This window comes from Zingiber officinale, chromosome 6A, assembly GCF_018446385.1.
Source record: "Zingiber officinale cultivar Zhangliang chromosome 6A, Zo_v1.1, whole genome shotgun sequence".
Lineage (NCBI taxonomy): Eukaryota > Viridiplantae > Streptophyta > Magnoliopsida > Zingiberales > Zingiberaceae > Zingiber > Zingiber officinale.
The window spans coordinates 64,049,410-64,075,017 of NC_055997.1; the positions used below are offsets into that span (position 1 = coordinate 64,049,410).

General features: G+C 34.4%; 4 protein-coding genes and 1 pseudogene across 7 annotated transcripts; 2 read left to right on the plus strand and 3 right to left on the minus strand.

The window, feature by feature from the left end:
• The first annotated feature begins 1,087 nt into the window (after positions 1-1,087).
• Positions 1,088-4,434, plus strand: LOC121996460 (IQ domain-containing protein IQM3-like). Its single transcript, XM_042550443.1, has 9 exons — positions 1,088-1,396; positions 1,521-1,635; positions 1,743-1,808; positions 2,006-2,094; positions 2,921-3,008; positions 3,191-3,340; positions 3,438-3,530; positions 3,694-3,795; positions 3,861-4,434. Exons 1-9 carry the CDS (start codon positions 1,239-1,241, stop codon positions 4,299-4,301), a joined length of 1,302 nt encoding a protein of 433 aa, XP_042406377.1. The 5' UTR covers positions 1,088-1,238; the 3' UTR covers positions 4,302-4,434.
• Positions 3,835-9,769, minus strand: LOC121996459 (monodehydroascorbate reductase 3, cytosolic-like). 3 transcript variants are annotated; one of them, XM_042550442.1, is made up of 11 exons: positions 9,551-9,769; positions 9,277-9,348; positions 8,526-8,577; positions 7,752-7,832; positions 7,316-7,434; positions 6,950-7,169; positions 6,064-6,182; positions 5,862-5,987; positions 5,407-5,547; positions 5,019-5,331; positions 3,835-4,828 (listed from the first exon to the last, which is right to left on the minus strand). In XM_042550442.1, the coding sequence occupies exons 1-11, from the start codon at positions 9,719-9,721 to the stop codon at positions 4,821-4,823; spliced, it is 1,422 nt and encodes a 473-aa protein (XP_042406376.1). In that variant the 5' UTR covers positions 9,722-9,769; the 3' UTR covers positions 3,835-4,820. The 3 variants fall into 3 exon arrangements, with proteins under 3 accessions (XP_042406376.1, XP_042406374.1, XP_042406375.1); XM_042550440.1 differs by lacking the exon at positions 3,835-4,828 and adding an exon at positions 4,842-4,899; XM_042550441.1 differs by lacking the exon at positions 3,835-4,828 and adding an exon at positions 4,842-4,899 and having other exon boundaries at positions 4,985-5,331.
• Positions 9,770-10,196: 427 nt separating this feature from the next.
• On the plus strand, positions 10,197-12,042 carry LOC121994857 (the record flags this gene model as incomplete). Its single annotated transcript, XM_042548755.1, has 2 exons — positions 10,197-10,322; positions 11,338-12,042. Coding segments are annotated over exons 1-2 (831 nt in total), but the record flags the coding sequence as incomplete, so codon positions are not given.
• A 2,593-nt stretch (positions 12,043-14,635) lies between these two features.
• LOC121996461 lies at positions 14,636-19,552 on the minus strand. Of its 2 annotated transcripts, none has more exons than XM_042550445.1 (7): positions 18,594-19,552; positions 17,165-17,306; positions 17,032-17,085; positions 16,850-16,941; positions 15,665-15,900; positions 15,279-15,443; positions 14,636-15,197 (listed from the first exon to the last, which is right to left on the minus strand). In XM_042550445.1, exons 1-7 carry the CDS (start codon positions 19,496-19,498, stop codon positions 15,097-15,099), a joined length of 1,695 nt encoding a protein of 564 aa, XP_042406379.1. In that variant the 5' UTR covers positions 19,499-19,552; the 3' UTR covers positions 14,636-15,096. The 2 variants fall into 2 exon arrangements, with proteins under 2 accessions (XP_042406379.1, XP_042406378.1); XM_042550444.1 differs by having other exon boundaries at positions 14,638-15,197; positions 15,279-15,452.
• Positions 19,553-22,659: 3,107 nt separating this feature from the next.
• LOC121994858 lies at positions 22,660-23,690 on the minus strand (annotated as a pseudogene).
• Between the last annotated feature and the right edge of the window lie 1,918 nt (positions 23,691-25,608).

Genomic DNA, 25,608 nt, shown 5'->3' on the forward strand with positions numbered 1-25,608 from the left:
GCCATCTACTACCTCCGTCCTTAACCTGCACTTGGTGGGCCCTTATCACCGCATCATATGGATGAGCGAAAGTTCATTAATGAAACGAGAAGGGAGGGAAAGGGAGAGGAAGTAAAGTGTTTATATTCTCCATGTTTAGGAGGGAGGGAATGTTCATAACATGTATTACCGTGTTTGGAAGGAAAATGAGAGTAACGAAGATTAAATATATAAAATTATAAAATTATTCTCATTTTTATTAAACACATACGCGTTCAAGAACCTAGTGCATTTTAAATATATTTATTGATTTAGACTTACGCATTCAAGCAATTATAGCTCATTTGTTAAAGTTAACGTCAGCGTCGGCGTCAAAGTCAGCGTCGACGTCAAAGTTAGCATTGAAGTCGACGTCAGTGTTAAAGTTAGCGTCAAAATCAGTGTTGATATCGAAATCAACGTCGGTGTCGGCATCGACTAAGTATAAGCGTTAGACGATATGAGTGTTTTTTATTGCAACATAAAGGATAACTAAAACAATAATTTTTGAAATTAATATAATAAAACAAGAATAAAATTAGAATACATATATTTTTTTAGTCCCCATACTCTTCCTTACGCTCCAAATCAAGATATAAATTTTTTTTCATTTCATAAATAAAAAAAATTCAAATTTACCTTCATTACTTTTTCTTTTCATAGCTCACTTCTTCCCCACATAGAATTTTAAAATTTTTTTTCTCCTTCCCTCCCACTCCCCTTTTTTTTTCTCCTTCCCTCCCACTCCTCCCAAACAATGCCGCATGCAATCTCCATTAACAATCACATTAAATATTATATAACCCTCTCAATAACATTAACATTTTTTTATTGATTCAAGCATTTGACCTTTTAACCCTTTCATGAGTAAGATTTTTATAGTAATTAGTTGTAGCAAAAAAATTAGAGGAAATAAATAATGATAGAAGCATATATGGTGAAAATAAAGTTTGGAATGAAACTATATATAGTAAAGTAGAGTGGTGAAAAGGAATAAAGTGAGGCCTAAATATTAAATTAACACAAAATAGTGGACTATTATTTGACTCGATTCCGTCGAGCCACCATTTCTTACTTCTTCCGAGGTGCCATCCGAACTCACTGGAGCATTTCGATCGATTTCCATCTCCAACTCACGCTCGCACATTTCGAAGCGATCGATCGCTCGAGGCCACCGCCTCGATCTCACCCTCTCCGATCCCGCATTCCGTTGCCCACTCATGGAGACGGAGGCCGCCGGCGGCGAAGACCCCCCGTCCTCTGCGGACTCAGAGAGTCCTGAGTCGTCCGCCGCGGCCACCAGGCTCCAGAAGGTCTACCGCAGCTACCGCACCCGCCGACGACTCGCAGACTCAGCCGTCGTCGCCGAGGAGCTCTGGTACCACCCGCTTACTCTTAAAAAAAAGAAGTGTCTCTCTATTTACGGTTGCGCCTTGATCGATCTCTCTCTTTCGATGGAATGAACCCTAAAAAGTGTCTCTCGTCTTTCGATTGTTGTGGAGGTGGCAACTGTTGGACTTTGCTCGGCTCAACTACAGCACCGTCTCCTTCTTCGATCATAGGAAGCACGAGACGGCGATCTCGCGCTGGAATCGCATGGGCACGATCGCTTCCAAGGCCCGTTTCCTCCCTCGATTTCCTTCTTCTTGCTAGATTCTCGACAACCCCAAATCGAATTTTCGATTATTTTACTAGAAATAAAGATCAAACAAATGCAAACTCAGGTTGGACAAGGATTATCCAAGGACGACAAAGCTTTGAAGCTGGCTTTTCAACACTGGATCGAAGCTGTGAGAACCAAAACAAGACATTTATTGTTGCTCTTAATTAGTTATATTGTTCTTGTTTTCTTCTAGAGAGTTCAGCAAAAAGTCATCTTTTGTCTTGGACCCTACTACTCTATGATCGACTTCCTCTCAAAAAGAAAGGAAATATTTGATGGTGTTTTATTATTTTTTCCCTTCATTTTTTTTTAATAAAATTGCAGATTGATCCAAGGCATCGATATGGGCATAACCTGCACTTCTACTATGAAGAATGGAGTAAAAGCCAAGCTGGTCAACCTTTCTTCTATTGGTAAGAACTTAAGCCATATAATCCTAGTTAAGTTTGGTTTAGTGTTGAATTATGTTTGTTTCATTCAATTGTTCATGGTGTTTTCATAAGAAGCTTACCATATCAGCACTTCCAACAATAAATGAATTCCAGAATCAGTAATAAGCTTTACCGAATGAAGTAAAAAAAAAAAAATCTTTCATTTCTAACAAATTTTGTAAATAACTTCTAATTTTATCACAGATCTAGGATATTGCTAGCTTAACTCTGTATATAGTTTTTGAGATCTTTAATCAGTAATAATTATTTTATTAATTATTCAATTAAACATACATTGTTATCCTCTAATGACTAAATGGGTAATATATTGACATTTTAATTCATTAAAAATTCTTTCAAAAATATCACAGGTGTTGAGTTGATAGTTTGCTAGAGTTGTGTTATATATATATATATATAAAAGAAGTTTGTGCTAGATTTGTTAAAACATCAAAAGTTCAGATATTTCTAGTAATTAACCTTTTATTATTTTTCATTCCTTTCATGGCAAATATTAAACCATGCAACAGAGGGTTGATATAAACTACAATTTGGCCACACATACTACTAGGAATTGGAATATAGGTCTTGATGGAGGAGATTATGGCACGTAAATTTATATAATGAATTATGGATTTATAAACATAGATGTTTGTGCTATTTTAATAAGTTAGTTCTATCTAAGCGGCCAATTGGAACTTCAAACCGATAACCTTGCCAGGTCATTCTCCAAATCAATATGCTAAGGCCGGTTAGAGGTGAAACAATGTCTCTTTACCACCTGATCTATGTTTCAATATTTATGCAGGTTGGACATTGGTGATGGCAAAGATTTGGATCTTAAAGAATGCCCGAGATCATTACTCAAGAAGCAGTGTGTCAAGTATCTTGGTCCTGTAAGATCCTTTCCTTCTATCACTTAGGTTGTTGAATGATGGGAACATGCAAGAGGTTGTCAAAACTACTTGTCATTGCTAAATGTATCATCAAGAGGCAGCTAATTCTTATTGTTGACCTGAGGAACACTAACATTATCGCGCCTATGACCTAATGTTATATTAACACTGAATTTTGCCAGCAAGAAAGAAAGCAATACAAGTACGAGCCGGTAGATGGTAAGATTGTGCACAAACTTTCTGGTGAGCTTCTTGACACCACTCAAGGTGGAAATAAAGAAGCAAAATGGATCTTTGTGATGAGCACATCCAGGAAATTGTATGCTGGTCAGGTAGGATATTAAATTCTTGGGATTCACAGTGTTCTATGGTGTGTGCATTTTGTTCCCGTCTTTAGTAGTCAATTACTAACTAATTGTAACTGCTCAGAAGAAAAAAGGAGTCTTTCACCATTCTAGCTTCCTTGCTGGAGGAGCCACTGTGGCTGCTGGAAGATTCACGGCGGAAAATGGGATCCTCAAGGTGGTATACTCAAACCTTTGAAGTATTATAAACTTAAAGTTTCATCAGTTTTGTTTTGTTGAGAGTTGTGTTAGAACCTGAAACAAATGATGTAGTAAATCTTATGCCCAATATCACTAATTACTACCAACTCTTTTTCTGCTCATGGTTGGCTGGATCACAGCGTATTTGGGCATACAGTGGGCATTACCGGCCGAGCGAAGAAAACTTCGATTATTTCCTAAGCTTCCTCAAAGAGCATGGGGTTCATCTGGATGGAACTCAGGTAAATTGTTGTTTCAGTGCCTTAATCACAACAGTGGTGTTTTTCTTACCAAGGATAATTATCAGATATTATCATCTTCGAATGAAGAGTATGACAACAATGAGAAACAACAGCTTGAGAAGATGATCGATGCTTTCAATATTTCCAAAGCTCCACAGCTAGTTCTGCCTACCGAAGTAACAAAAAGTGCAACTGAGGAACCTACTTCAAAATTGCCAGCTGATGATGGCACTGCTCATGCTGAATACAAAAGGACATTATCTGGTGGCCTTCGGAGCCCAAGACCGGACGTGCCTAAGAAGGCGATATTGGAAAGGATCAACTCAAAGCAGAAGGCAAGTTCTTACCAGCTGGGGCATCAACTCTCTTTGAAATGGTGCAGCGGAGCCGGTCCAAGGATCGGTTGTGTGGCAGATTATCCAGTGGAGGTAAGAATGCAAGCGCTCGAGTTTGTGAATCTGTCACCAAGGGTCACCACTCCATCAAAGATCCAAACAGGTGTTTGAAATATCTACTTGTCATGTCATCTGCATTTGATGCTTCACGGCAGACATATGATGATATAAAGATCATTATTTGATGTCTCTGTTGGTTCATGCCATGTAATTGGTACTTAGAAGTGACAAAATTCAGAAATAATCAAAATTAGTAAATCTTTATTTCATTGCAGCTCAAATCAACTCCGACTAACCAGAACTATACTGATCCCATGCTATCTCCCTTTGACGATGTAGAAGCTTACCCTTGCATCTTGTTATCGGTGGCGCAAGGTCATAAGGAGTCTGCATCTGATTATGGCTCAAGGAAGGCCAGAAGACGCCTTGCCTCATGAACCATCTCACTGCAACAGCAATTGTGAAGCCCCATCTTAGAAAGCTTATCCTCACTTCTCATCGCATCCTGAAGGCCAAAATGCAGAAACCCTCACACTTGCCTCAGCTCAAACTTTGGAGGAGTTGTATGTTTGTCAGAGATCAGAATGATACGATACATTGGTGGCAACTGACACGGAATTGGTTTGGCTATCAATTAGCTGCCAAAACAAATTGTAGAAGCAGAACCTTTATATTCAAAGGTTGAAGTTACCAGTACACCAAATATTATCTGAACCAAAAAATTACAGGCTCAAGAAATAAAAAGAGTAAAGTGTGTAGGACCATAAATAAAAGGTGATTCAGCAATTTAATACCAAAATCATATCTTAGGTACCAATTAGACGTTACTTGCAAATGTAAGACCATCCTCTCGGAGTTGTTCAAGATCCTGCACGGGTGGCTGGAGCTTAGCCACCTTGGCTATCAATTTGTTTTCCTCCGGAGATCCAGATTCGAGAAATGCACCTACTACTTTACCATCCTTGATCCAGTAAGCACCGAACTTCGGATTTGCAGATTTAGGATCATTATCTCCGAACAGCACGGTATCACCGACATTGTCACCATAGAATTGCCATGATAAATCAAACACACGAGAATAGAAGTACGGGAGGTAGTCATACTCCTCTATTGATCTGCTTTCTTCTGCTGCCTTAATTGCCTGTGAGAGATGAGACAGAAATAAAATAATGATAAATTCCAATGAAACAAGTATTTATTCATCACGAAAGATCACCTTTACAGCGTGTTCAGCTGATCTCCTTGCATGATCAACATGTTCAACTCTCCTATCTTCGCCATAGAGCTTCAAAGGAAACGTTGCAACATCTCCCACAGCATAGACATCAGAAATACTTGTCCTGAAGAAACCATCAGTCTGTAAGCAATACAAAAGGTTAAACAAAGAAAGTACAGCTTTTCAATAATTAGATTTAAGTTGTATTCAACACCATATTAGTGAATCATGATGGATAATTAAGTAACAAGCAGATATATCTAGAATTTCATTAATTGCTTTGTTTATCCATATTCTTAAAAAGGCATTTAAAATTAGAATGATGAACAATTGGTACCCAATAATGAGAAGTAGAAATGATAAACTTACAAATAAAACTTCCATGCAATCAAGAAAGACATAGTCCTTCCAATTATGCTGATACCAATGATTCATGAAGCAGAGGTAGATCTAACCTTAATTCCGCCTTTCTCCTCGTTAACCTGGCCTTTATAAAGTGTAACAAGCGGTTTTCCACCAACACCAACAACAACAATGTCAGCCTCTAAAATTTGTCCATCCTTCAACCTTACAGCCGTCACCTGATTAATATCAACTTCACAATGAAAATATACTTATGGATAAGCATTTTAATCCTCAAAAAGCATGAAGGCTTACATCTCCAATTGAATTGGAATCAAATCCAGTAGCTACTGTCCCTTTAACTATTTTGATCCCTTTTTTTGCATAATAACCCTCATAAAAAGAAGCGATTTCTGGAGTAAATAACCGTGGCACTGCAACAAGAAGAAAAAAATTGCATGAGCGCAGTAGGTTACAAATAATAATTAAAGATTTGATAAATTTGTCGACTATGACAAACAGCCTGTCTAACCAGGTGATATATTTGTTAATGAAGTTTTTCTTACAAGGCGATGGGTTTGTATATTCCAATTCTTGGGAAAAAAAACCACCATAACTACATAAGGATGTCCTTTATATAGTACAATGAAATAAATTAATAATAGAATAGAATGAAATAAAAAAAAATGAAGAATATTGCTTCGTTCTAATCCTTTTGTCTGGTTGTATAGTGGAATAATTTATTTTATGTTTTACCTATTTACTTTATTTAATTATTCTATTTAATACGACCTATTGATATATCTAGTCTTACCCAATATAACTTGTCTTCTCAATACACTTGACTTGGTCAATCCATCCAACAAGGTCAGTTCGATCGACAACTCAGTACATCTAAACCTATCCGGTTCACTAGGTCCAATCAGGATGACACAATTAGTCAAGAATGACAGGCATCACTAACTCAATTCGAATTCCTAGTTCAAATAGCCAACTAGGCTCATCAAGCATGACCAGACAGACCCAATCTACCAGCATGGCTCAGATTCTCTAAAGTGCACGATGAGCACCACAATTCACATTCCATTCTATTTTGCCTTATAAAACACACCATAAGCACCATAACAGAATATTCTTCTCAAAATGGAAAAGAATCAAAATGTTAACAATTGAAGCAATTTATGATAACAATGTAACTCACTGCACCAAGGATCAGGGTACACCATAGTGACATCAAAGCTATTGATTTTCAATGCTGCACCAAGTTCCAGACCAATGTATCCACCTCCAACAATTACAGCTTTTCCACCTTTCTTTGATTGAATTGCAGCAACAAGTTTATCAGCATCATCAATATCCCTTAAGTAAAATATATTATTTGCGTTTGCACCTTGAACACCAACATCTGATAGGTTCACGAACTAGATGACATAGATACCCACCAGCATAAAGTAAGATAAGGAATTGACATCACATAAAATGGTTTAAAGAGAATATAATCTAATCAACTAAAGAGAGAAGATTGAGAATACTATATAATGCAAGAATTCATAATTCCTTGACTTACTTGAGATCCAGTAGCAATGACTAGATTATCATACTTGAAGTTCACATCAGTTTCACTGGTAAGAGTCTTGCTTGCTAGATCTGCCTTTACAATTTCTGTGTTAAGCATAAGCTCTATGCCTGGAGACAAAGTCAATAACTAACTTTGAGGTTATTAAAAACAAATAGTCAAGAAGTTTTAAACAAGGAACTTATTATTAAAACATAGAGAACAGTCACTTCTCGATTAAAGAATCGAGTAACTATTATATGTGAAATATAATTAATTTATCCTCAACTTTACTAATTCAATCAAGAAACCTGGTGCTTACACAGTGTTTCATGATCTGTGAAAATAAATAGGTAAATAAGAAAATAAAGCTGAGATGTAGTTATTTCAAAATGTAAGTAATTACCATCTAAAAGCAAACTGGGAATAATAACAAGTGGCAAGCTACCTTTCTCAGAATACCATGCTGGAAGCAATCTTTCTCCCCCACTGCCAACACAGACATGAAAACCTGGTAGCCTTGCGGCATCTGTACACAAATATAGATAACCAAAATCAAAGAAAAGAAACCACAAGAAATTAAAATTTCACTACTTATAACCATCTAGAATGCAATATAGATTCACCATATACATGGGAAAGGAAAAAAAAAAAAAAACCCTACGAGTTCTATAAACATGAAATTGGTGGATTTTAAAATATACTAAGAGCAAAGATTAAAAAAAAAATATTCTTCCGTAAACCCAAAGATATGCAGCTTGCATCATGGAAGGTATATATGCAATATAAATTCCAGTTATGAATGAAACATAAAATTGAGATAAACTTTTAGATTCTTGGGTGATCATCATGTGGTTCTTAGGCTAAAAAAATTTTTTAGACAATAAGTTGCTTTGTTGTCTTCTATAAACAAATCAAACTTGTCATTTTGTTCACATAATTGATGATCATTTATGCCATTATGGCTTCAATAATTAATCAGACTAAATTTCAACTTTTCTCTTTAAATCTGAAGTGCAAGTGCATATCCATATCAAGGTTTTCAAAATATATGTGCTTTTAATGCTCCATATCAAACTGAATATAAGTAATCTAAGAGTGATCTTCAAGTTATAGCATGGACTAGATTTAAGCTAATAGAACCAAATAGATCAAATGTAAACTGTTCGAGTCAGAATTAAAACAGTAAATATTTGCCTATTTCCTCAAAAAGTTGGCATACCTTGAGGAAAAAGGTATCCTTTGCTAAGTGCTGGCCGTTCATAAGGGGCAACCTACATAATTTACAAAGACCCATCAGTAATAGATCTACCGCTTCCCTAGAAAATTTAAGAAATGATCTGAGAACTAATGCAAGTGCAGATTTTTGCCTCATTAGAGGTAATAAAGGATCTGACTTAACCAATATTGCTATAAATTGGGAGGAAACAAGAAAATGATGCAGGCCCAAATTTTTGCCGAATTATAAGTTATTAAGGATCTGAATTAACCAATGTTGCTACAAGTTGTGCGGAGAAAAGAAATTAATGCACGTGTGTATTTACCTCACTAGAAGTAAATAAAGATTTGAATTAACAAACCTTGCTAAAATTGGGAGAAAAGAAAATCATACAAGTGAGCATTTTTGCCTCATTAGAAGTAATTAATGATCATAAATAACCAATGTTGCTAGAAGTTGCGAGAGGAGACAAGAAAATGATGCGAGTGTCAATTTTTGACTCATTATATGCGATTAAAGATCTGCCAATTTCCTATAAGTTTGGAGGAGACAAGAAAATGATGCAAGCGTGAACTTTGGCCATAATTTAGGATCCAAAATCACCAACTTTGCTATAAATTTGGAAGAGAGAAGAAAATGATGCGAGAGAGTGAATTGGTGTGAATTTTGCATCATTATAAGTAATTAAAATTTGGAGTTAACCAATGCTGCTATAGATTGGAAGGAGGCGGAAAAGGCTGATAGAAAACCATACCGACTCTTTCGAGACGATTGCAAGCTCCCCTGGGTTAAGACCGAGTTTAGCGAATTCCCGAGCCGCATATCCCTAACCATAGAAAAAAAAATTGGAAGATTAATCGAAACTAGATGACTATCTAACAGATTTGAGGTTCCCACAAGTCAATAACAGCAACTTCGTATTGAAAAACACAAGCGTTTCTCGATCAATGTTTCGAAAAGACTTATACACAAACGCACGAGATAGAGAGCTCAGATCGAGAGGGGAAAAAATAAAATAAAATGCTCACCGCCGAGACACCGCCACCGAGAATGACGTACTTGAAGTGCCTCTCCGACGCAGATCCGACCGAGGAAATCGATCGCCACGAAGAGGAAAAAGAAGGAAAGTAGGATGCGAAGGAATTAGAGAAGGGAGGAGGAAGGAGTCGAGATTGGAGGCGAAAAAGAGAGGCCAACATATTTAGATCGAAGAGGAAAGCGAAGATGAAATGATACGACTTACGACGCCGCTGCTAGCTCGTCTTATTCTTAGAGTCCAGATCCTCTGCGCCCGGCTCCCGTGCGCCCTCTGCGCCCATCGCTACGCGACAAAAAACCCACGCGCTAAGCACGTACGTTTTTCCGCTCCAGTAATAAAACCCAGCTCCAACGCATACATATCGCTTCCTGCTGATCGGTCTGTTGACCGATCAGCAAGAATGCTGATCGGTCAGCAAGACCGATCAGTAGGAATGCTGATCGGTCAGCAAGACCGATCAACATTCCAGCAGGAATTTATTAATTTTTTTTAATTTTTTTTTTCTTTTTTTTTAAAAATAAAATAATAAATATCTTTTACAGTCACATGTGTCAGCTCCAACGTCTTCTCCAAGTCCTTCACTTTTCCTGATTCTAACTCTGCTTGTTTGCTTGTTTCTTCAAGCTTAATCTGGCATGTTCACCAACGATGCTTTGATTGAAAAGGTTGATGAAATGAATAATCTGGCAACCACCACCTCTGACACCGGGGGTTGCCTCTTCAAAGGAATTAAGTTTCTTGGCCATGCCCTTTTCCAGCAAGTAGTGTCTCTCGATTTCTAGCATTGTCAACATGATGACACGCATCCGGATATTCATTTCATCAACCTTTTCAATCAAAGCATCGTTGGTGAACATGCCAAATTATTTATTTAATATTTAGGAATAAAGGAGGCAGTAAGCCATGAAATCCATTTCATATATAATTGAAATTTGCTTGCCCAACCAAAAATGCAAGGCACAAAATCTCACAAATGCTTATTGCATGGCACCTAGTTTAGTTCCATACAAAGAGTTCTGGACTATGAAGAGGTTTTACAGGCTTAGTGTATGAATTAGTTACTGCTTACTAAGCTACGATGCCATATTTTATCCCACATAGGGAGTTGTGGAGAAATGAGAGAGGTTTAAGGGCTTGGATGTGTGATTAATATTTTCTTAATTATTTTAGGCCAGTGGTTGAGCCTAAGAAGTCAATGATTAAGTTCTTTTATTTTTGCAATCTATCACACTCTGTATCCTCAAAATTCATTTGTTTTGTTTTGTTCATCCCTACAATATAGGTGAATACAATTATCGCTCCCCTTTCTTGGCTTTGCTGGGCCAATTTTCAAATGAGGTACTGAATATGGGGACCTCTGAATTTAAGAAGGCATCATGTTTGTGCATGTACAAGTTTTATATTTCCGATATATAGGACAACCTAGGTGAATGAGAACATCATGCTAAATTTATCACTACATGCCATTGGTTTGGATTAAATGAGCATGAAGCGGTGTAAGCTTCTGTTTTTGAAAAGGCATGAGCCTCTAGGGGTTTTGTTTTGGGGTGTGCTCAAGCTAGCAAGAGGATGATGCATGAGTCTGGATGGCAAATGTTCACAGAGCATCAACCATGTTAGTTACACATTTATCTGTTTAGAACATGTAACATACCTAGCAATTGTGAACTTCATTCCCTTAGCTCAATGAAGTGAAGTATGTGATTACTAACCTTTTTTTTTCTTTTCACTTTTTCCATGAAAAGCCCACTTTCTGTACTGAGTATTTAATTGCAGGGAGGGGAAAGTGCAAAAACAATTCTCACAAATGGCAACAATGATTTACTGCCAAAAGAAGAAACTAAAGAAGAGGAGTCGTCTGCATCAGACAGAGAATTCATAAAAGTTGAGAAGGAACTATTGGTAGATGTAAAAGAAAGCTCTTACCTACCCAAGGTGGAATTGGAAGAATCCAAACTCCCTGCAAGCAATGAAGCAGGGAAGTCAGAACCAACTGTAGATTCTCTAAAACTGGTAAAGGAGATTGACGAACTTAAGCTTCAACTTGCCACTGTTCTTGGGAAATTAAATGGTTCAGAAACTGAAAAGACCTCAATAAAATCCAAGCTTGATCTTGCATATGAAGAGCTAGAGAAATTGAACAAGCACTGTAAAGAACTTGAACTTGACCAAAAGTTGATGAAAGATCAGATCGTAGGAGCTGAACTGAAGTATAATTTGCAGCTGGAATCCCTTCAGGAAGCTCTAAAAGCTACAGATATGAAGCATAAGGAACTTGTTGATGTAAAGGAATCATTCACTGGTTTGTCCACTGAACTTGAGAGTTCAAAAAATAGGATAAAGGCCCTTGAAGTGGAGTTATTGTCCTCTTCTAGTGAGCTGCTTAAGCTTGAAGAAGCAAGCAAACAAGCAGAGTTAGAATCAGGAAAAGTGAATGACTTGGAGAAGACGTTGGAGCTGACACATGTGACTACAAAGGATATTTATTATTTTATTTTTAAAAAAAAAGAAAAAAAAATTAAAAAAAGTTAATAAATTCCTGCTGGAATGCTGATCGGTCAACAGATCGATCAGCAGAAAGCGATATGTGTGCGTTGGAGTTGGGTTTTATTACTGGAGCGGAGAAACGCACGTGTTTAGCGCGTGGATTTTTTGTCGCGTAGCGACGGGCGCAGAGGGCGCACGGGAGCCGGGCGCAGAGGATCTGGACTCTTATTCTTAGGCCGATGGGCCGCATCGCGTCTTTGCGCACGGGTGATGTGGCGAGCATCCAACGGTAATAGGAGAAGGGGTGTGCATGTTAGTACGAAGGATCATAAACCTTCGTTTAAATTTGCATCACCTATATAAAGTTTATCATTTATGTACCTTTTTTTTTTTAGATCTTTTCCTTTATATATCCTATCTAAATAATCAGACCCGTAAACCAATGCATAATAATTTTTTTTTTAAAAAAAAGATCATTTTCTTTCTAAAATGACAGAAGTTAACAGTTTAATATGCAATTGCACATTTTCTCCTATTTAGTGCTAATGTGAGTCTTAATATCACAAACAACTATCCTTTTTATAAATAACACACAAAAATCAAATGTTAATGGTGTAATATGAAATTGCACACTTTCTCCTATTCTGTCATTGTCTAATGTTAGTCTATCGGAGTGCAAACGAATGGAACTGGTTAAGATTTTCAAACCGATTCAAAAAATATTAAATTTGTATTTGAAATTATAAAATTTGATCATAACTTGAATATATTTGATAATTTTTTTAATCAAATTTGAATCCATATGTTTTGTTCAATTGTTCACGAGTTACAACTTGAATCGAATTCTAATTATTTTTACATAATTTTAATTTAAATATATTAAAATTAAGTTTCGAATAATTCAAATTTTAGTCATTTCAATTTTATACTTAATTGAATGTCTGACCAGAGTATCTAAAATATCGATCTTATATTGTAGGATCATACGATTGTTATGATCTTTGAGATACTGTAACTTTTGACTCTAATTGAATCACGGGACATATAATATATCAAATTCAAATTTGTTCAGACATCTATATTTAATTATAATGTTTATCCTTAATCAATATCTTTAAAAGTCTTTTTTGGAGGCTCAAATTTTTTTTTTTTTTTTGTCTTTTGCAGAATTAGGATTAGTGTTTTGAGATTCTTTAAACATTTATTTAGTTGTTTTTATTTAATAATATTATGTTATTGTTTTTTCCTAAAATGATAAGTTTTGGATGACTATTTTTATGTATTCGTGGAATCAATAGTTTTAAAAAGATTATTTTTGACGTTTATATTCATATCAAAGGATTCAATAATTTCACTATATTAGATGTATTGTTAGCCTTTAAATTGGAGCATCTTGTAAACCAATAGAATATTATTAACATTAAATACAATTATTATTATTATTACTATTGTTAAATTAATAAAAAATTATACATATGAAAATAAATATTATTGAGAGTTAATGTGTTAGAATGAATGGTAATTAAATTACTATTAATTTAAATTTGTACAAATAATAATATCATCTAAGGAGCTAATATCAAATAATAATATCATAGGAGCGAATGTAGATAGTTGCATGTATATGCAAAATTATTAATCTGTTTTATACAAATGACCTTTTTAGACATTTTTTTTAATTATTAATTATATATCATAAAATTTTAAAGATTTTTAGTATGATCGTGTAATTCTACGATCCAATCTAATCTTAACTCCAAATCGATTGTATGTAGGATCACGATTCTGCAAACTCCCTCCTGTAAAGGGCGGCTACATTAAGGTAAAATATCCTCGTAATTTATTTGTCTGTATTTTACTTTGGGATCAATAATACTATACCATTTGAGATAAATAATATTACCTTCTGCTCCAACAAATGAGAGATTATGATGAGTGATCACATATTTGTAATATAGTAGAAAATCACTTTAAGACATTTAGAGTATAATCACTGATCAGTGATCACTTAGAAATCATAAACTTTCATATAAATCTTCATCACTTATATAAGGTTTCATCATTTATGTATTTTTTAGTTCTTTTCCTTTATGTATACTATCCAAATAATCAGACCCTTAAACCATTACATAATAATTTTATATAAAAAAACTAATTTTCTTTCAAAAATGACAAAGTTGACAGTTTAATATGCAATTGCACATTTTCTCCTATTTAGTGCTAATGTTAGTCTTTACATCACAAACAACTATCCTTTTTATAAATAACATAAAAAAAATAAATGTTAATTGTGTAATATGAAATTGCACACTTTCTGCTATTCAGTGTCATTGTCTAATATTAGTCTTGTACACTACAACCAACTATCCTTCTGCAAAATAACACACGTGTAAGTCTTTAAATTTTAAATAACTGTCCTTTTACAAATAACACACAAAAAGTCGAGTTAACAGTTTAATATAAAGTTGCACATTACAAACATCTAACCTTTTACAAATAACACTGGCATACCCACACATAATTTTCCTTTGATAACGAGAAGCAATCAAACATAAGCAATTTCATAAAAATTGTTCATTCTCACTGTAAATCCAAAGTACACATTTGATGGGGAGGCTGAGATTGGACGACAAAAGGATTTGTCCTTGGGGGGGATCAACAAAAATGAAGAGTCATGTTCATTGTGCTCGAATGAAAAATTATTTAAAATTCAATTGTAGACCAATGCAAATAATACATATATGCACAAGGAATACTGTCCCAACCTATCAACAACCCAGCAAGGTAGATCTATTCCTAGGATCTCCTTTGAAATCACTCGCGCAATGCATCCAAATAATATACAGCTACAATAAACAACAAAATCTGACATAGAAACCATCAACATGGATCACAATATGAAGTGGAGCTGGTTTTGTATTCCGAAATTCACCATAAATCAAGAATCATTGTATCCATAGAAGATACCAGCTTCTACACTCGCAAAAGGCCTTGTATGCATGCAGCTCCAAAAAGTATTTCAGTTCACTACCTTGGGGAGGCAACACATTATCCGTTAATCCTCCCTGATTGGTCGATCAGTATACCTACTTGGTCTCCACAAAATGCCTTTGATAGATTGCCTGGTTCTGATAAACTAAAGAGAATAACTGCAAATGGATCCATAATGGAAGCTAAGATGCATAGTTATACCAAAAGAAAATGAGAAAAATGGCATGCTATCCACAAACCAGGAATGTTGTTGTCTTCGCAAAAATTTAGTGCAGCTATGTCCACTGCAGTAAACCCTCTTGACATGAATTCTCTGAAGGAAATGTGCTCAAATGAACTGCCACTGCTGTTTGTTGACTGAAAATTGTAGAACTCATCTGTAGGAATGCCTTTGAGGACGGCATCTGCATGAACTGTAGTATATTACAAGTTTTAGATTCCTAGTAAGATGTCCCAAACAAACATAATATTGGAAAGAAAACATGGGAATTTAATGATTATATATGGTCACAACAAAAAAACAAAAGGTAAAACTATGTGGTTCTATATCAGTCGAGGAACAAACAGAAATTCCTTTTGGGTATGAATGGTAATTTACATCAAGATTGTGATTATGCAAACATACTCTCAGAGGCCTTCAAGACAGCTGCAGTATCAGTGCTAATGAGTGGATTTCCTGTCTCAGCACCAGCTCCTCCAAAAATAACAACTTTGCCTTTTTCAAGATGACGAATAGCACGTCGTCGTATATACGGTTCGGCAATATCTTGCATCATTAAGGTAGAATGTAAGCGTGCCTCGATACCAATCTTCTCTAGAGAAGCTTGGAGCATTATAGAATTCATCAATGATGCCATCATTCTGCCATACCACACAAAATATATTCAGCAAAACAGAATGACAAAGGAATAGATAAGCAGGCAACTTCATGTATATAGGAGACATGAGGACATTGAAAATGAATCTCAAGTGAGGGATCAAGACAATTCTCCCTAGAACAATACTTTAATCGAAATTTAAATGAATCACATCAAAATCTAGTAAGATAATAGTTGATAGTTGGGACTAATATGGCTTGATGATGGTAGAGAGATTGTCCAAGCGAACCTTAAAGTAGATGCATGAAAAACTCAGTATCAGAACATGGAAATAACTTAGATTCAACGGTTGATTCTTAGAAGACCTATAAATTGGGTAATGAACAATGACAGATAAAACAAAAGGGTTTCTCTAAAAGAAAATTCACATTCTTAGGTATAAAGGGTTTTATGAAATCAATTAACACTAATGAAATAGACAGACATTCACCACAAGAAATTGTATAGATATAACTGTTGTGATTATGCAACCAACTCAGGAGTTGACCAATCTTCTTAAGGTGGACTTGAACTCTAAAGAGAATAACAAAGGAACAACTTTAAACCAGGCCCATCTTCATCTTCATCTTCATCTTCTAGTAACATATCAACCTTTGGTTTTTTTATCTAAAGATGATGTCATTAGTTGAGAAAACTCAAAGCTCAGGTGATTCAATGTGCTAGTCTGAACACAATGGCTTGTATTATTGCATTTATTAAATGAAATACAAAATTTCATTTCAGTAGGTAGGCCTCCAATATTTGATTTAGCATTGGATTGGTTTCCAGGAGTTTACTCATTCAGACATATTTCCGCCGAGTGGAACTTCAGAATGATGTCAAACTTTTTAATTGTACAACCTTTCATAACCAATCACCCCTTCCAATCTTATTCTGTAATGTAATTCTGTTAAAAAAGAACTGAAAAAGCTTTTTCACAAACAAAGGGATACCTTATCTGAAAAGTTGTGGCCCTATCAACTCCAGTTGCAGCCATCCAAGTATCACCACAAAAGAAATTTCGACCTCCAACAACGACGGCCACCTGATAAGTGCCACAAGTTAGCACTCACTATTACTGGTGAAAGAAGATAGACTCAATTTCCAAGAAGATAGGATATGAATTAATTAATACCTCCATGCCAGAACCATTAGCAATTGCGATTTCCTTGGCGATTAGCATCACTATCTGAAAAATGCATATGCAGCACACTGACAACATTAGGATACATTGTATGCTATGCAATATTGCTTACAATAAAGTCTACCTTAGGGTCGACATTCTGAGTACCTCCAGATAATGCCATGCCACTAATCTTTAAGATAACTCTCTTCCACCGTGGGCTTGGCAATACTTTCATCTTTGAATTGTTATTTACACTCACAGGTCCAGTTACAGAAACAGGACATCTGGAAACGTGATTATCATCTTCAGTAAGCATCAAAATTTACAAGCATCCAAAATCTCCTGCTTCTATAGAGTATCAATCAGTAAGAATCCATGACAATTAAATTATAGTTAGGAGAAACTCTCTGCCAAGGAGAAAGGTCATTCTCTTTACCATTTTTGCATCAAATTTGATGTGAAAAAAGAGATTTAAATGATACGCTGTTATCTTATCAGAAATGGAGCTGGTTTCATATATCAATAAAATCATAAAGATAATAACAATTTATGGTGTGCAAGAATGGTTACTAGAAGTTAGAAGTACAAAATAGGCATTGAATAGTAAGAAACAAGGAAACACAAATGTTGATAAGCAAAAAATAAAGGCATATTTATTAGCATTGAGAAAAAAGGATATCGGAGTTCATGCTTATGATTAAAATAAAAAGAAAGCTTAGAACATTAAAGCAAGACGATTTATAATGCCACTCCCATGATAAATAATGTTGTTCAGAAAGTGACTATCTAATCAGCCAACAGCATTCTTTTGGCTCAGAACACCAACATTAAGGGCATGGATACCATTTTATATACAATTTGAAACATAAAAGGTATATTGTGACCATGAATCAGCACCAAGTAGCTATTGTACATCTTTTGCAGAGTGAGACAGGTTTGAAATTCTCAAAGGTATTGACTAGAAGAATTTGCAAACTGAACCAATTCTAATATTTTCAGCATATAGTGACGATGGTTGAATTTACTTTCTGTGGATCTTATTGACAAAGTTAGAGGAAAAAGTATAGGGTCGACGGCAGCAATACTTGCCAACCATACCTTGCATTCATTACATTTGTTAAACTCCAGTAATGATGAGCAACATAAGTTAAGCTGATAGGAAAAGGCCCACACCATCATAAATCAAGAACAACAAGATTCACTAGCTTATCTTCTTCAATGCTATACCATATTTTTAATTCCACTCTCCATGGTTATTTTACTCCAAAGATCCATCAGAACCTTAATCAAGTTTACATCTAATACAAACAATATATCTGGAAAAAAAAAACTTCTAACAAATACTAAACGGGTCAAAGAACCTACAGCCCTTTTGGAATTAGACATCAGTCACTCAAACTAAGAACTGCACCTGATCATTTTGTAGAACAATTTAAGAAATCCCCAAAATCAAGATGCCTAACTACTAGAAGCAAGTTCAAACAAAGAGAAATGGTTCAGTCCTTGACAAACTCTTTTGACAGAGGCATTTATGAAGGATGAAGTTCGCGCAAGGAAAAAAAAAAAGAGACCTTTTCATGGGTTTCGAGACTGTTGCAGGACCACAAAGAGAAACGGATTTATCATCGTCGATAACAGCCTTTGACGAGGATGATGAGCCAACGAGCTGCTCCATCTTTTTAAACCATGTCCAGTGGCTACCAGGGAGGCCACTGCTGCTGAGCCGCTGACACTCGACCTTGTATCGCTTCTTGAGGTTGTCAATTTTGTTCTTGCATTGCTCCACGCTCTTTGCAGCCTTCTGCCTGTTGCAACGCTCGCTAACAATAGTGGCTACGTCTTCCCAGTCCCTTCCCCGCAGGTTACCCCGGCTGAGCTGCACGAATTTCTCCGCGTAGGCGTCGAGGAGGGAGCCGATGGCCGTGTCGCTCCACTCCTCTCGATCCTTCCGGTAGTCTCCCGACGATGGCATTGACTTCGACTTCTTGTTCGCAGCTGCGTTGATATTGTGGCAGTAAGGCGATTCGCCGTCGCTCAAGGCGTCGCGATCCTTACGCTTGGGCAGGATATGATGTGGCATCTGCTGCTGCTGGTGTAGATTGCGGTGGGAAGCAGATATCGAAGCCCCCTTGTTTTCTGGGTTATTCTCGGCTCCTCCATCCTCGTCGCCATCGACTTCCTCCGCGGCAGGATGCTGCTGAGGGGCGAACGGGTCGGTGGCATTGTCGGGGAAGCAGTGGTGAGAGACGTCCGTATGGGCGAAGGCCTCGCCGTATCCCTCATGTTCGTCGACGCTAGAGCCGTCGACGACCGCCTGCTTGTCTATGGGGATCGGGATGGAAGCGAGGTGGTGGTGGTGGTGGTGGGTGATAACCGGTGGCTTGGAGGAGACGTAGCGGTGGGTGGCGAACGGCGGCTGTGGCTGCGACTGGGCTTCGTCACTGAGGAGGGCGAAGTCATCGTCGCAATATGCCATCGAGGAGGCGGCAGCGGCGTTAGGGTTAGGGGTGTTCAGATCCGAACGGGACGGGAGGTAAACGACGTTAGGGAGGGAAAACTTAAGGCGAGTAACGTTGGGGCCATCCCGTGACATGTTACCAACGGAAAGAATAACGGCTCGTCACGGCGACGTCAACTGAGTCGGTTGGATCAGGCCGCTAGAACAAAATTATTATTATTATTATTTAAAAACTAAAAGCATTTTATAAAAATGATTTTAGCAAAAAAAAAACTAAGAATTACTAAAGGGAAGATTTTACTAAAGTACATTTTATTTCTAGAATATGTTCTTAATCTATTTTAGTTTAAATTAGAACAAAAACTAAATTTTATCTTATTTAAATCGATCTAAATCAAATCTGATCACATCAAGATAAAAACTTTCATACAAAGCCATTCATGACTTTAAAATTTTGAAATTATGTAAATTAATATTGTTCATTCTAAATAATCTTCTTAATTTATTTATTTTTTAATAAAAATAAGTTTTTTAGTTAATTAATGAATTTTAATCAAAATCATCTAATAATTTTAAAGAGCTCAATTTTTTTAAAAAATCTATATCATTAAACCCATAATAGTCACTAAAGTTATCTGTATTTTTAGTTTTAGAGTTTTAATAAAAAAATACAAAATTTAAAAATACAAACGAACGTTGATGAAAAGTTTTAAAAAAAAAACGTTAATAAAGTAAAAGAAAAAAAATATTTTTTCATTTTTTTTAATAGCTAATTATAAGAGAGAGAAATTGAAACAAAACTTTAAAAAAATTAAAAAAACTGCAAATATAAAAAAAAAAAAATCACTCTGAAAATTACTTTTATGCTCCAAAGGTGGAAGATCAAAAAGATTTGATCTAATAGTTTTTTTCATTTCTCCGAGTCTATCAAAAAAACTCCTGACTTATGAAGAAATTATGTAATTTTTTTTTTTACTTTTTACATTATTATATTCGGAGATAAACACATTTAATTCACTCTACTATAATACCAATAACTTCTTTTACGACCTTAGTCATGCTAAAATTTTAGGATTCCAAAAAAATTTCAATTTACCAAAAGTGATCTAAAAAAATCATATTCAATACAAACCAAACATAATATGTTCATACCATTCTCTTGAATAAAAAAAATAGCTCGATTTATAAATCTCTCGTCATGCAAGTCTAAGAGAATAATCTATTATACATAATCTAATCTAATTTGGTTCGATTTAATTAAGTAAAATGAGCTTTTTACTTTTAAATTAGGATTGAAATAAGTGGAAAGGGTATTTTAGAAAAAAATTATGCCCCGGTGAAAAATAAGGTTTGGTGCGTCCTTTATAATTTCTCAAAAACTATGTCCGTTGGTAAAATGTCATTATCAAATTGGTCGTTGATTTGACTAGTGTATTGTGAGAAAGATATTTATTTTTCTTTCTAGTTATATTTTTAGAAAAATTGAAAGGACGTCCTTAATTATTAAAATTATCAAAAGACGTCCTATTTTTTTTTAAAGGGCAGAATATTACTCTTTAATTTGAAAATATTTTTAATTTGTATAATTATTTTAATTGATATCATATATTCATTTTGGAGAGTTTGGTTCTGTCAATTGTGAAATATATAAAAATATCTTTATTTTAACGTTAATGCAGAAGTCAGAGTAATTATTACAAATTAAAGTATAAAAATTAAACAATTCAACTATATATAAAAAAAACCTGCATATAAACTTATTATAATCATTTAAATTTAATCAAAATTATTATAGCAAACATTAACTAACTGCTAATAATGTAGCCTTCAAAGTGATTTTGATCTTTTTATAATAGTTTTGACATTTTTAAGATAATTTTAATCGTGTATAGTTATTCATTTTCAATTTGTTTTGTAATTATATAATTAATTCGCATTTTTCTTTTTATATATGGGGGCGTACTCACCTTTCCCATGCATTGCATATAAAAATTTAAAAGTCATTGACCACTTTCACAAAAGTAATTATTATTTTAAAAAAAAATAGAACCTTACTTTAACGACCTCCTAATGTCGATCCCATGAATATGAAATAATTAACTTATTATTTAGATATTATGCACCGTACTTTAAAATTTAGTATTTTACTAAGCCACTAAAGATTTAAATTTTATTAATATTTAAATTATGCATCATACTTGTATATGTATCAAATCACATAACTCTTTCCTAAAATATTCGTCTTTGTGTATCTCTTTTCTTGTTGCTTATCCGACCTACTTAACAAACAAAACACATTTAAAATCTCAAAAAACAAATAACATTTTATATGATTTTAAAAGTATTATTTCTTTCCTCAAAAAAGCCAATTTTTTAAAACCTTGCAACATGGATGTGAAATCAAGATTATTAAGAGAGCATGTTACAATCCTGATTTAAATTGATTAGAATGTGGTTAAGGACAAAAATTCATTGATGTCTCATTAGTAAATTTTGATCAAAATTTACAAATGACTTTGGTATACAAATCAAAATTAACACACTTAATTATTAATAAAAATAAGGTGTATAATTCAATAAAATGTCGAATAGAACCACCACAAATTTAAATTTTTTTAAATGGTCAAACACCTTTTAACTAAAGGTACTCATCCAGAAAACTAGATGCGCATATGGAAAGAAGAATGCATGTACGGTGCTGCAATATTGGAATAAAAGAAAATTGATATGCCAAAAAAAATCACAAGTAAATATTTAAAAATAGATATATAAAATGATGGAATCATAAAATGTGAAATGATATTATAAATTTATATATCTATCCTTAAATATTTCTTTAAAATTTTTTCATATATATATCATTACTCCAGAAGAAAAATATATGCATAATGCTGACTTGAGAGCTCAAAGATTCATGTGGTAAAAAAGTGATTCGTTCGTCCCAGCGTCCCCGTCAACTCATCCCTAGGTCAACACGAAAGAGATAAATCAGAGAACTCGAAGACTCAAGAATTTAGGGATAGAGGTAAATATTCGATTAAAATCGAATCGAACCGAACCGAATAAATCAAATCCAAATAAATCAATTTTTTTAAAAATAACTAAACCGACCGAATTCCTCATTAAAACCCGAACAAATCAAACCGATTAAAAATTGATTAATTTGATTTTCAACTGAATTAACTGAATAAGCGGAATTCCTCACAGTCGGTCTCAATAATGCTGATTGTAGATGAGGACTTTGTTTCAATTAAATCAATGTAGTATTTCTTATTGTTGTATGCTACCATTAAACTGTCACCAGTCATCAAACAAGATAAGTTTCTTAAAGTTGTTTCCAATCTGCAACAACTCAAAAAGAAAATATACTTAGATGTATAAGGCTAAAGTTGTAACTACCTTGATGTACACAACCCATTAAATGAACCAAGGAAAAAAAATATATATATATATATACTTAGATGATGCTAAATTAACTAGCAAACAAGAGATTTACGAACATAGCCTGGGGGTTTGAAATATCCAAAAAATCTTTTGTATGAGGCTGCAACTTCACATATGTACCCTTTGGGAGGGTTGCATTCTTGACACGGACAGGATAATATTATCTCCCTCTTGCAGAAGTGAATTTTGCATCATGTGAAGGATACGAAGAAATGAACCATAATATGTTACACAAAGGATCATAAATCATATTCCTTAACAATTAAATAGAGAGATAAATATGCAAAAGAAATTCAAGGTCTAACCTACCCAATATGGCATGTATATCATTCCTTCTTCTGCTATAAATTCTAGAACACTACAGTGAGAAACTCTTTCTGTTGCACCATTGTACAACTCAAATAACATCGGATAATCAATATGTAAAGAAGCTGTGAAGTACAAAATTCATCAAATGATAAAGTGAAATAAAGAAATTAATGACTATACAATAGACCTAGAAATTGAATTAATATAAGAGATTATAAATTTCAAGATAATGTTGCTATGAATGACAGTGGATATAGCCGAGAAAAATAACTATGAACTTATAGTGCAAACATTTCAACTTACCAAGATAGTCAAGAGCAGGGCGGCATTATGACTGAAAGAATAAAAGTAAATCAAGTTAAAGAGGGTTAAAATGTATATAAAATAAAACTAAAATAACAACATAAGGATCAATGAATAACTTACTTTTATCCCCCATCTCCAGTTGAGGCTGCATAGATAGGAGATTATTTTTTTTTTGTTAAAACAAACTTCAACAAATTAAACCAAAGCTTATTTGTTTTAAGCAAGGTCAACTAATTTTAAATGTACACTAGTATACTATGAAAAATACTAAGCTATACAGTTAGCCGTGAGTATTTGATTGCATGATTGTTAAGATTGTAATCCTATTGTTAGGAGTTAGAATCTTATAATACAGTGGCCAAAATTGCCACTAAACAATCCAAATCACTTCGTTGGAATCTCAAGAAATTAAGATCCAATATTAATTAATTTTCCTTGATCCTCACAGTTATAAACTCATGGAATATACTAACAAGCTCAAATAGAAATTTCATTATTGCTAGTCTCAAACAGAACATAAAAAAACATTATTGAAGTAAGAACTTTGCTAGTATCAAGAACAAAAATAGCATAGCCGAACTAAGAACTTTACAATAGCATACTCTTTCATAAGGAATTGGATTGTACCTTTCCTTGTCCTTTAGAAAATGATGGATCCAGCTCAGTGCACTTCTCGGCATCTTTAAAACCTTCAAGCAAAGCACCTAACTTTGTGTAGCATGCTGCCTTAGTAGTAAACTTTTAAAAGCTTGAGTCATCAAATATAGAAATGCTATGAAAAAGGCTGAGTAGGAATTAGAATTACTATTAACAAGTGGGTGTTTTTTATTGCACAAGATAATCTAGGCAAAATTACAATGAGCACAAAAGGTTCTAGGCTAACAGATCATCTACTTGTTTGAGATATACAAAAAATTTCATATAATCTTTTGATTGCATCAAGATAAAAATTCATCATTTGAAGAGCAGTTTCAATGCATAAAGCAACAAGGTCAGCCCCAACATAGCCATGTGCCTGCATTATATAAATCAAATTGCATAAAATCAACATGTACTGCCACATGTTTATTGAATAAGATAACAACAATTAGAAATGATCACTTACATCATTAGATAGCTTCAAGGTCAATTTAAATAAAATATAATATTTAAGCATACCATTGTTTATCACCGGTGTTGTCGAAGAATATGAGTCCATTATAATTTTTGAGAATTCTGATTAAAAAAAATGCAAGTTATCACAATACTCTTTATAAGTTTATAATTATAAATAAAAATATAATTATCTTTTTCTTAAAAAGAAAAACTTACCGCTTTCAAGTTTTTCCACATCTTCTAAAATTTCTTCGATGTTGAGTGGTTTCAAATTTAACCGAAGTCAATCTTGAGTACAAATAAGACTTTCTACCACCCTCGGAGTCAATAAACTCCTAAAACAATCAAGTACATGACCACTAGTATTGAATCGAAAAGCGCTAGAGAGGAGGGGGTGAATAGCGCTCGTGGCTTTCACTTTTGTTTCGGAAGACTTTCGAGTAAATGCAACGGAAAAGTAAATAATACAAACGCAAATACCAAATTACACAACTCCTAATGTAGGGAACCGTAGTGACTTCAGGTCTAAGGACTACTCATACTAATAGTCACATGAGAACATTTATGACATTCATATAATGATCCATGAAATATTCTCATGGCGGGTTATTCAGTACATATTCTCTAATATATACTCATGTGTCAACTTGATATCTCATATCCATGACTTGTGAGATAAAGTCATCCGTTGACCTACATGCTAGTCTCAACGCATTAATATTATTTTTGTATATTAATGCTTGATTATGAATAGTTAAGAGTAGTGTTTTATGTATATCTATAATATCTCACTATCAATTCAACTAATTGATATGCTATAGATAAGAACCTACTACCCAAGGACGTTATTATACTTATTCAATTGGTATTAAACTGAAATAAATATAATAACCAACTTTGTCTTTTATTAATAATGAAATATGATACAAAAATGAGACATTTACAATCATCTCATAATTGGTACTAGGACTATT

Bases quoted from the DNA above. Each gene is read 5' to 3' on its own strand.
- LOC121996460 (XM_042550443.1), top strand. From the start codon at position 1,239: ATGGAGACGGAGGCCGCCGGCGGCGAAGACCCCCCGTCCTCTGCGGAC. The intron at 1,397-1,520 runs GTACCACCCGCT...ATTGTTGTGGAG, and splicing joins GTCGTCGCCGAGGAGCTCTG to GTGGCAACTGTTGGACTTTG. The intron at 1,636-1,742 runs GCCCGTTTCCTC...ATGCAAACTCAG, and splicing joins TGGGCACGATCGCTTCCAAG to GTTGGACAAGGATTATCCAA.
- LOC121996459 (XM_042550440.1), bottom strand. From the start codon at position 9,721: ATGTTGGCCTCTCTTTTTCGCCTCCAATCTCGACTCCTTCCTCCTCCC. The intron at 6,183-6,949 runs GTGAGTTACATT...TTCTTGTTGCAG, and splicing joins GTACCCTGATCCTTGGTGCA to TGCCACGGTTATTTACTCCA. The intron at 5,988-6,063 runs GTAAGCCTTCAT...GATATTAATCAG, and splicing joins ATTCCAATTCAATTGGAGAT to GTGACGGCTGTAAGGTTGAA.
- LOC121996461 (XM_042550444.1), bottom strand. From the start codon at position 19,498: ATGGCATATTGCGACGATGACTTCGCCCTCCTCAGTGACGAAGCCCAG. The intron at 17,307-18,593 runs GTCTCTTTTTTT...TCACGTTTCCAG, and splicing joins GTCTCGAAACCCATGAAAAG to ATGTCCTGTTTCTGTAACTG. The intron at 15,198-15,278 runs GTTTGTGGATAG...ATCCATTTGCAG, and splicing joins CGAAGACAACAACATTCCTG to TTATTCTCTTTAGTTTATCA.